Genomic DNA, 10,573 nt, shown 5'->3' on the forward strand with positions numbered 1-10,573 from the left:
ATTCATTGTTGTCCCTTGTATTGACCTAGTCCAGTAGCCTAAGACCACCTAATTTTGGGCCAGGCTTGTACGGCATATTTCTTTTTAATAATGCATATATATAATTTTTATTTTTTTTCTAAGTTGAATATTTAAGTAGGTTCTCTATATTTTTAAAAATTTTGAACTTTTTATCTATATTATTCTATTTCTAAATTTTTAGTAAATTTATTTTAAGTTTTATTATTATTATTTAAGTTTATTATCATAAGCTTGTTATTCAAATTACCATAGGTTTAAATTTTTTTTTTACCGGACTATCTATTTTAATTAATGACATTAATTATCACATTGATTTCCATTTTCCTTGCATTACATGTACATGGCTCCACTTACACTTCCGTTCTTGTCAATATTACACGGTAAATTACATTAAGTTTTCTCAAAATTTGTTATAATTATAAATACTCTTTCGTTGTTTGAAAAATTATAAATATTTTCTACAATTAACGGTCATCTAACAAATACCCCACCACAACAGCTCATCGTAGATATGGTCATTGATTTCAAGAAAGCATTTATAATTTTCAAACAACGAGAGTATTTTTTATCATGGTAAGCTTCAGGAGAAGCCGTTACAATTTACCCTGTTAAATATTTATAACCAACATAACACTAATAGACACAAATGAATCATTATTATTGTTTTAATTTCAGAGTGATATTCTATGAGAATACATACATGTAACTGTGCACTGAACAGGGAGTCGTCGAATACACCAGCGTTGGAGCAGAAATAGCTTCATTCCATAATCGTGAAGATCTTGGGTTGATTCATACGAAATACTCCTATTCAAGGATTTTTTTTTTTTTATTTTCAAATTTGGGACGAATCCAAATTAATTAAATTTGAATATAAATTTCATACATTAAAACAAAAAGAAAAAACCCAAGATAAATTAAGAAAGATTTGATTTGTGTGGTTTAAGGGAGAAGCCAATGTTTGGGGCTAAGATATTCCAATAGAAAGAAAGAGTAGATTGGTACATTAAGAAGTGAGAGTTGTACTTTAAAATCATAGTATAATATATGTATATCCAAGTGCTACTGTCCTAATACTGAATATTTCACATAAATTCCTTGTCCTCCTCTCCTTTTTCTTAGGAAATCAACATTGGGAAATGGCTCCTCTCTCTCTCTCTTTCTGACACGCATGCTATTAAATTATTATTATTATTAAAGAACTATAAAAAATGTGGGGGGGGGGGGGTGAGAAGTCAAATGAATAAAAGGAAAATATAATTTAATAATATTAAAAAACAGACAAAAACAAAGAAAATAATAAAGGTGTTATTCCTTAATATATAGTACAAAATAGATATTAAACTGATTTCTTTTAATTTTTTGGGTGTATGAAATATATAATTTCATGGGTAATGATTATTATTATAATTATAGTTATACGATTTTTCAGTTAATTTTTTGTTTCTGAATGTTTATAAAAATAGGCCAGATCTCTGAGAAGGGCCTACAGAAATGGGTATTGGGCCCCCATGAGAATTGGGTCATCTGAAGAGCCCAATGGACCTAATGTACGGGCAGATGCAGAATGCATTTCTTGGCTGCTGACTGGTGAGTACTTCATAGGAATATGGGCCAAAAAGGTAAATCACAATACTCATCCAAAGAAATCACCATATCCTATGCTATGAGATAGTCGTGTTTCTGTCGCCAATCGTTTCCGATGATCTTAATCGCGATTTCCTTGTCTGATCCGCTAAAATCGGTCCTTAATATACTACAACAACAACGTCGTATCAACATAGCGTTTTATAATAGATGCAGTCGGCCTCAATCAAGTCCCCACGGACGCGAAATGATTTTGTAATTTTGTTCTATTAGAAGAATAATTTTGTTTGAAAAACAAAAAAAAGAATGATCCGAATATGTCAGAAATAACTAATATTAGGTATTGATGTGACCAGAATTTCAGGTCCTTACATAAAATATTATTTATTTTGACTGAATTTGTATTCACATAAGAGATACATCGACCACTTGACATGTTCTATAAGAACGAGACCATCTACATATGCTCCCCACATCTCTTTTTTAAGGTACAATATATGCTGATTGTGCCACCAACGTCTTAGACAAACAAGATTCTCCGCTCCTAGCAAAGGCATATTTTCAGAACATAATCGTACGTTTCTATGCAAAATATACAGTACTTCACATAAAGAATGAAAAGCTTATTATACCAAACACTTAAAAAACTTTATTTTTAAAATAAGTTTCGATATCTTAAAGTTCTTAAAATATTTTATGAAATGTAGGAACCATATCATATTTCAAATAAGTTTAGCCAAACATCCTTTAATAAGAGAATATATCAAATATTTAAAAGGGATAATTACACTCTCCTTTTTTCTAGTTTGGTGTAATTATTAATTTGAAAAGTTATATTTAGTATCATTGAGGTTTGCTTCTATCTAATAAATAAGTCCATCTGTTAGTCAAAATTCACCGAATTTGATAATATTAATAAAAAAAACTGTTTAAAAATCTATATTTATTCCTCATAAACTTATTACTGATTTATTGCAGGTAAAATAAATTTTTTTATGATCAAATTGCCCTTATACATCTTCATATGTTAATACATATAAGTAGGTTATTTTCATCATTATAAGGGTAGTTTAGTTAGAAAAGAATTCTTTGACTTGCAATACATCAGTAATAAGTCAATCTAGGGTTATTTTTTTTTAATATCAATAAATTCAGTGAATTTTGACTAAAGTTGTTAAACGGAAGCAAACTTTAAGGGTACTAAATATAATTTTTTAAATCATAAAAATCTATACGTAATTATACAAAACCTCAAAAGAAGGGAGTGTAATTATCCCTTTTAAAAATCAACAGTGGAAATGACGACACGCACAAAAAGAAAAAGAAAAAGAAAAAAAAGAAAAGAAAAGCACCAATAATTGAGCTTGTTGAATTAATAATAACAAATGAAAAATCACAGAGCCATTACCTCCAATAATCAATACCATAATATTCAGTAATTTAATGTCAAAAAATCTTACCTAATCTTCATTGTGGCAGAGACCATAAAATAACTGAAAAAGACAAAAATTCATCGTCCATTATGCTCAAATTAGTTGAAATGACAGTTTGTGATTAGTGTTGTCTCACAGACATCATCATCCAATCAAATTTTTTTGAGTTTAAACCAAACACACCATAATAATATATATTATATTTGTTAAATAATTAATATTAAATACATATTTACGATAAAACGAGGCCTATGTCGTACTGATTTAATTTTCTTTTTCTTACCAAATTTTTGAAATTCTGCTAAAAATATTTTGTTGGTATTAGATGGGTATCAGATCTCAAAATGCTGATAATTTGATGGGTGTTAGTGTTGATTGTTGAGTCCATCCTGGAATATTCTGGAATAATCTCTAATTTTCCTAATTTTACCATTATTAATCAATGGCTAAAATTGGTCCAAATCGTTGAATTTAATGTGATAGTTACACCACCATTTTTATTGGAGACTTGGAATTTTTCTCTTTCCTTTTTTGTGGACATTTTTACCCCTCGTCTACCATTCTGACTAATTATTTGGAGAAATTTTTTCTTACAAAAATTAAAATAATAGCATATGTAAAATCAGTTCTAAATAATTAGATGATGAATGAAAACCCATTTTCATTTCTTTTGAATTCAAATGCTTTTAGGGTAAATTACAACACATTCATATCATACTTTTCATTATTTGAAAAATTATAAATATCTTTACAAAATTAACGGATATCTAATAAGTATCCCCACGTGACACCCATAATAGGGGGCTATTTGTAAATTTTTCAACAATATACAAAACCTTAGAGGAGTCAGTTGTAATTTATTTTTATTTTTAGAACAAGTATTTGATGTAGGGACCATACTTAGATACCTCAAAATGACATAAAGATCCCCAATTATATTGATTAATGTCCTAATCGGTACTGATTTCATGTTTAAAGTATTTGGATCGTATCGATTCAATTCCAAACTGGCTTGAAAACGAGTATGGTCACACAATTATAAATGTATCAACGACCATCTTACAATTCGACCACACCCATAAATTCACACCTTCCATGCTCCAGGTATAAATTTTACTGCTCTGATTATTCTTACTAGCTCACCATTTTATACAATATTATTCTCTGGTGGCCCACCTTGCAGATTGACGAGGTTGGAATCCTATCGTTGATATAAAAGTAATGTAAGTTGTTAGGATAATCAGAATTTAAATTAAAAATAAATGTGAAAAAGTAAGGCAACATGTAGGTAGTTTGTGGAAAACAAGTGTTGAGATTGGATAATTTAGATACATAAGACAAATTAATGATGTGTGTCCCAAGTTAATTAGGACATTGAATTAGTTTGTAGCACGCAAACATTTGTAATTGGTTAACATATGTTTTGAGGTGACATTACACTTTAATTTGTCTTTAATTTATGTCGGAGAATTTTATATTATTAATAATCATATTCTTCAAAATAATCATACTCATGAATCACACGCACATTACTTGGTGAACTCAGTCTTAATGCATCATGACTAGATTTCCATCCATATTTTCTTTGACCAATTTCATTATTATTTACATACTAATTAAAATTTGACTATAGAGATTAGTGATAATGATGTTAGAAAATTTACTCTTTATTTTGTTTTATATTAAAGATATTAAAATTTATATTCGCTTTTATTCAAGATATTACAACTTACGAGAAATAGTAAATTATTTTAAATATTTCTCAGTGTATTTGGTATTTCAATATCAAAGACCTGATGATTATAAATTACGTTGAATGTTGCATAACGTCCTAAAAATTGTATATAAATTTGTAAAGTTACAATCGGAGAAAAAATGAATCGATTTCTGTATCTTATTTGTTATAAGTAATTGAAAAAATCAATTGGGATTTTAAAATATTCTCATTACGTGGATTTAAATGAAATTTCCCATGATATTAATAGAAATTTCGATGATTTGATTCTTTTCTTTTTTAATTTATTGAAAGGCTCTCGACTTTCTCTAGAAAAAAAAAAGTTAATGTAACGTCTGAATTTTTTAAATTTAAATTCCATTTATATGAGGGTATTTATTTATTTTTGTTTATAATTTATAATTTTAAATTATTTTTTATCGTACAGCTATAAAGAATGAAACATATTAATTATGATTAAAAATAAAATAACCGTAACAAATAACTATTGACCATGACCATATGACAGTTATTGACCTGGTATCTGCTAAGGGTGGCTAAAACATTTACCATAATTCTTAGCCATGACAAATAGCTTCTTCTTGGTAGAAAATTTTAGTTTTATATTACATTATTATTAATAAAAATTATTTATCATAATTTTTAATTAATATCTATTAAAATTATAGTCAATAATTAATTTCTTTTAATTTACTGTGAATCTATACAGTGTAATGGATCTCTTTTCTTTTTTACTTTTTAATTATTATTTGAGAGTAAAAAAAAAATGAGGAGCAGGAGCACAGGGCTACTATAGACGCGCATGCACGATAGAAAAAGCCAGGCGGCCAGGAAAAGGACAAAAACGGTTGCTTTTTACAGTTTATAAGATATTTTACCGTACGAGTCAGCCGCAAACAAACAAGAATGTGGACGCATCCGTAAATAGTGCATTGTTCTGAGGGCGTTAGTTGTCACCAAACGACAAGAACTGGGGGCCAAAATGATAATATGCTATTTCCTGAGGACTATTACTCAAACTCAGAAACCCTCCAATGCAAATTTCAGAAATAGAGAAAGTTGAATTATTGCATTTATATATATGTCATTGAAAATTATGAGTTAAATAAATTAATTCGCTTATTTTCTCGTGCGTTTTCTTTAATAGTGATCTATGACACTATTCTTTTCTTTTTTTATTTTTTTATTATACATGTATAACATTTTCTTTTTATTTAATTGAATAACTTTTTAAGTAACATATCTCACTGTGTAATACATAGTTCAAAAGAACATCACTCTCTTATCTGTTAAAATTCCATATTTTTGTATTAGGCGATAAATTTTTTTAAATTATACTAAGTACTATCCTCATCATTTTTTAACAGCATATGTTTCTAATTTAAAATTTATTGTCATTCTGACCAATTCATCATATTTCATAATGGACAGGATAAATAAATAATCTGTCCCTTTTAGAAGGGTTCAAATTTAACTACGTAAATTTAAAGATATATTTGAATTTTTATTTTATGAACTCTGTTGGATTCGAGGCATGATCTCCAATTTTAGCATGAGCCCACCTCAAAATTGTTTGAATTATTTGATATTTATCTTTATTTATAATTATAAATAACATTTATATAATTTCATCAATCTATTTATAATATAACATTGTATTCATCAAATTAGTGTATATATATATATATATATATATATATGAAGCACTAAACGAGGGTACAATGGGGAAAAATTAGTAAAATTGTAGCACATTGGTGGTCCCATCTCCTAATGATTGTATAGAAATAATTTGATCGTATTTCAATATAATTACAAAATAAAATATCAATTATTGCTATTTGTACCAAAATTTTCTGTATAAATGATAATAAAAACCCTTATTCACTAAATTAAAAGTCTTAAATTAGAAGAAATAAAAAAGTGAAATTCTATAGACCTAAGCTTAGAAATTCAAAACAAGAATTTGAGATTAATTTTAGCCCTCACCTAAAATTTTATTGCTTTTTACTCCCCAGAAAAAGGTCGGGGGATGTATAGTAAATATTGTAGAATAGAAGGGTCTATATGTAAATAGTAGGCAAAATGGTGACGGTAAAGAGAAGACTTGATTTTTTTATTTGTATTATTTCAGTTGTCGGGGGATGCATTGGAGGCGATGAGGCGGCACGCACCTTAGTTCGCTCTCTCTCTCTCTCTCCTTCCAACGCTCAAATATGGCGGTGCTGCGTCTGTACGGATCCATTTGAGTCAACTCGCTAGTCGAATTCCTGGGCGGTAACTCAGCTGCGTTGTTCCGGTGATCGGAGGTGGAGTTTTCCGCTGATTGAAGAAGAAGATGAATGCCAGAGGACTGAGCGGAGTGGAGAAAGAGTATATAAATAAGCATCACAAGCACGAGATTAAGGATAATCAATGCACTTCTTTTCTCATCAAGCATGTTAAAGCGCCTGTGCATCTCGTAATAATTTTAGTTCCATTTACTTGCTGCCTTATTTTTTTCTTTTTTTTGGGGTTGTGCGTGCAAGTTTTACTAGGACGTCCGCCGTATTTGAGTGTGTTTTTGGATGAGTTTTGATCGATTGGTGGATGGATGTTAATTGAATTTACTGTATTTTATGAAATTCGTGAAGTTATAGGGTTGATTAGACTCCATTTTTCTTTTTTCATTTTTTGGTCCTTCGAGGCTTCTTCTTTGTGACAGAAAGCTCTCATTCATTCTACGGGCAATGTTTAAGCTTGAAAACGGCCATCTCTTTTTTCTTATTTTTTGAAGATTTTTTTTCTTAAGTTTCAGCATCGATTTGAACGCAGTTCATTCATATGGTTTAGTCATTATTTGTATTCTTTTTCCTAATTTCTATCTGCCTTGGGAATAGAAAATTTATTAAGGAAATGCTAGATTTTAGTTGTCTCATTTACGAGTTATGCATTTCAATATTTTTCCTTGTTTTCCCATGTGCAATCTAATATAATATTGAGTAGGAGCAAGGTCTGAAGTTGTTGAATGATATGATTTTAGAGGATGGTTTTTGTGGAATAGCTTTTCCCATTGTTTGTCAAAAGAAAAGGTACAGAAAGCTAAGATGTTCAACCCCATTCAAAGCAAAATGCATGACAGTGGACAACTAGTATTGATATTCATCAACTGTTAGCCGGCCTCATCCCTTAAAGTTCTTTTTACCATAATCTTAAATGCTTCGATTCTGTGTATATATATGAGCCTTTTATGTCGTTGTTGTCTATTTTTGCTATTGTCTGTAGCTTAATAGATACAGTGAGGAATGATGCATTGTTCTGCCTGCTAGGTTTGGTCTCTGGTAAGAAGATTTGATCAACCACAGAAGTACAAGCCTTTTGTCAGTCGTTGTGTTGTGCAGGGAAATCTTGAAATTGGTAGTTTGAGGGAAGTTGACGTCAAGTCAGGTCTTCCTGCTACTACCAGCACTGAGAGACTGGAGCTTCTAGATGATAATGAACATGTACTCAGTGTCAGGATTATTGGTGGAGACCACCGACTCAGAGTATGTAGTTGCTGTTTCTTCTTTTCAATTAGTTCTGAGGGCCTCCTAATTTGTTTTGTTTTGTCGTGCACTTTGATTGGGAAAGAAATGATAGATAACTTGTATATTCAAGTTTCTTTTTGTATTGTGCATATCTTTAAGTTTTAGCTAGTGCAAATAAAATTAGGTGGTTAGCCAGTTTCTTGGAGTCTTCAATGTGATGTAAAATTTTCCTGAGTGTATGATCTTTAATGAATATGTATACATGTGTGGTTTTGAAATTTCTGAGGGTGGTAAGTGGTAATTTGATCTTATGTATGTTAACCATTTATTCTTGTCATATTAGCTTTAAAACTCTTGTATGCAATCCCTTGGGAAAACCGATTGTTCTAGGAAACTTCCATATTTCCAGAAGACTGAAAGTTTTAATCTGTATTGGTTTTTCCTATGCTGTGTGTCATGGTGAGATTTTCTAGAACTCATGTGTTTGAAATAATTTGATATTATTATGCTCATCATTTTGTTGAATGCTTTTATCTTGCTGGTATTGTATTTCTAGTGTTGAATTACCATCTTATCTAAAACTTAAGCTGTTAGGAGAGACTCTGGCAGGTGTTGAAAATTTTCTTTTATGAAGCCTAGTACAAAGAACTCTTTTTCACAAATGGATGGTAGTGGATCTTGAACTTTTAGACCTCCTCTAGCCTGGATTGGTTGTCATGTAAAATAACCACATCATCGAAAAGTTTAAGTTATTAGAGACAAGAGAGTATCTCCAACAATACTGTAAATGGAATTAAATACAAACCAAGTCTGGCAAGGTAGTGTAGGAAGCCTATAAGTAAAACTAGAGAAAATGTGAAAGTTTATTATTTCTAGTAACTCATGTTCTAGATTGGAGATGTTTTACAGTGTCTCAAAACTATCATAAAGTCATATTTGTGACTACATCTTATGGCCTTTAAATGCACTGCAGCATGCAATCTGTTCCATAGGAGGTTTTTCTAGGTGTCATGTCATAATGACTGGACAAACTATAGTTTGTTGTGTTGGTGTGAAACAATGTGCATCCATCTAACAGAGCACAAATCCTCCGACTCCAAAAATTTCTTGCAGAACTACTCTTCCATTGTATCTGTCCATCCGGAGGTCATTGAAGGGAGGCCTGGGACCATGGTAATTGAATCCTTCGTGGTGGATGTGCCTGAAGGAAACACAAAGGATGAGACGTGCTACTTTGTTGAAGCACTGATCAAGTGCAACCTAAAGTCGCTTGCTGATGTTTCCGAGAGGCTAGCTGTGCAGGACAGGACTGAGCCTATTGATTGTGTCTAGGAGTGGAACTTAGGTACTTCTCATGGAGGACTATGCTCACCAAGGATGAAGCTTTACTTGAAGGCTTTTGGACCTCTCAAGCTTTGGAGGTGTGACTAGCTATTCTTCTGTATTGCAAATACCTTTCTGGACTCTATCTTTTGTCTCCATGTTTGTTGGTTGTACATTAGTATCGAAGTCATCTCGGACATCCTGTGTTTTAGAGCTCAAGAACCACAGATTGTATAAAAGTTTGTGACTCTGTACTGTAAACAAACGGGAAGTGAAAGTGAGGGCTAGAACCGGTGCCCAAATTTCAGGGTTCTGAATTGGTTATGAATCTATTGTATGTGGAGCTGATAGTTGCTAAATGCAGATTTGGTTGCACAGCTCAAGCTTCAATCTATTGTCCGCAGTTTTTCGTTTTCATTCTATCCATGAAGAGCTGTTGAGATGCTGCCCAGGTTGCTATCGGCATAGTTTATGGAGAGTGATTTGCCCTTTCCATTTTTTATATTTCATTCGGTTTATTTATGAATACTACCCCATTGTTAGAAACTGCATACATATCCTGGTATTTAACTCTCGTTTACATTTACCTCACCTTGTTAATCATTGTTAAGCTTTGTGGAACGTCGACAGCTGCTCTGCCGGTGGTGAGAATTTTTGGTTAGTTTTTATAGATGTAAAGGCTCTTCGGGCTTAAAAGCCTTCAACCATTTTTTTTCGTGTGGACAGGGATGCTTGTAATAAATGAAAACCATACGATGTACGCTGTGCAGGGTGTGCTGGTAATTTATCCTGTCGCTTTGTAAAAAATAGCGGCTGGTTGATATCTGCCAGAGTGATCCAGACTACCAACAGAATCTGTATCGGACCAAACTTTTACAACTGGACTGTTGGTACCAACCCAGCAAGAACAGTGTCGAAAACCTCGTGTCTCATTGTCGTATAGCCTCATCTTGGCATAATCATGGAAAGTC

At 31.5% G+C, this 10,573-nt stretch overlaps 1 protein-coding gene across 1 annotated transcript; it reads left to right on the top strand.

Moving 5' to 3' along the window:
• The first annotated feature begins 6,884 nt into the window (after nt 1-6,884).
• Nucleotides 6,885-9,992, top strand: RCAR3 (regulatory components of ABA receptor 3). Its single transcript, XM_011086191.3, has 3 exons — nt 6,885-7,234; nt 8,082-8,297; nt 9,393-9,992. The coding sequence occupies exons 1-3, from the start codon at nt 7,112-7,114 to the stop codon at nt 9,609-9,611; spliced, it is 558 nt and encodes a 185-aa protein (XP_011084493.1). The 5' UTR covers nt 6,885-7,111; the 3' UTR covers nt 9,612-9,992.
• Nucleotides 9,993-10,573: the final 581 nt, after the last annotated feature.

The sequence above is a fragment of the Sesamum indicum genome, linkage group LG7 (genome assembly GCF_026168435.1).
Source record: "Sesamum indicum cultivar Baizhima isolate 11 linkage group LG7, ASM2616843v1, whole genome shotgun sequence".
Taxonomy (NCBI): domain Eukaryota; kingdom Viridiplantae; phylum Streptophyta; class Magnoliopsida; order Lamiales; family Pedaliaceae; genus Sesamum; species Sesamum indicum.

Coding starts and splice junctions, on each gene's coding strand:
- RCAR3 (XM_011086191.3), top strand. CDS start 7,112: ATGAATGCCAGAGGACTGAGCGGAGTGGAGAAAGAGTATATAAATAAG. Junction 7,235..8,081: donor TTAAAGCGCCTGTGCATCTC/GTAATAATTTTA, acceptor TCTGCCTGCTAG/GTTTGGTCTCTGGTAAGAAG. Junction 8,298..9,392: donor GTGGAGACCACCGACTCAGA/GTATGTAGTTGC, acceptor AATTTCTTGCAG/AACTACTCTTCCATTGTATC.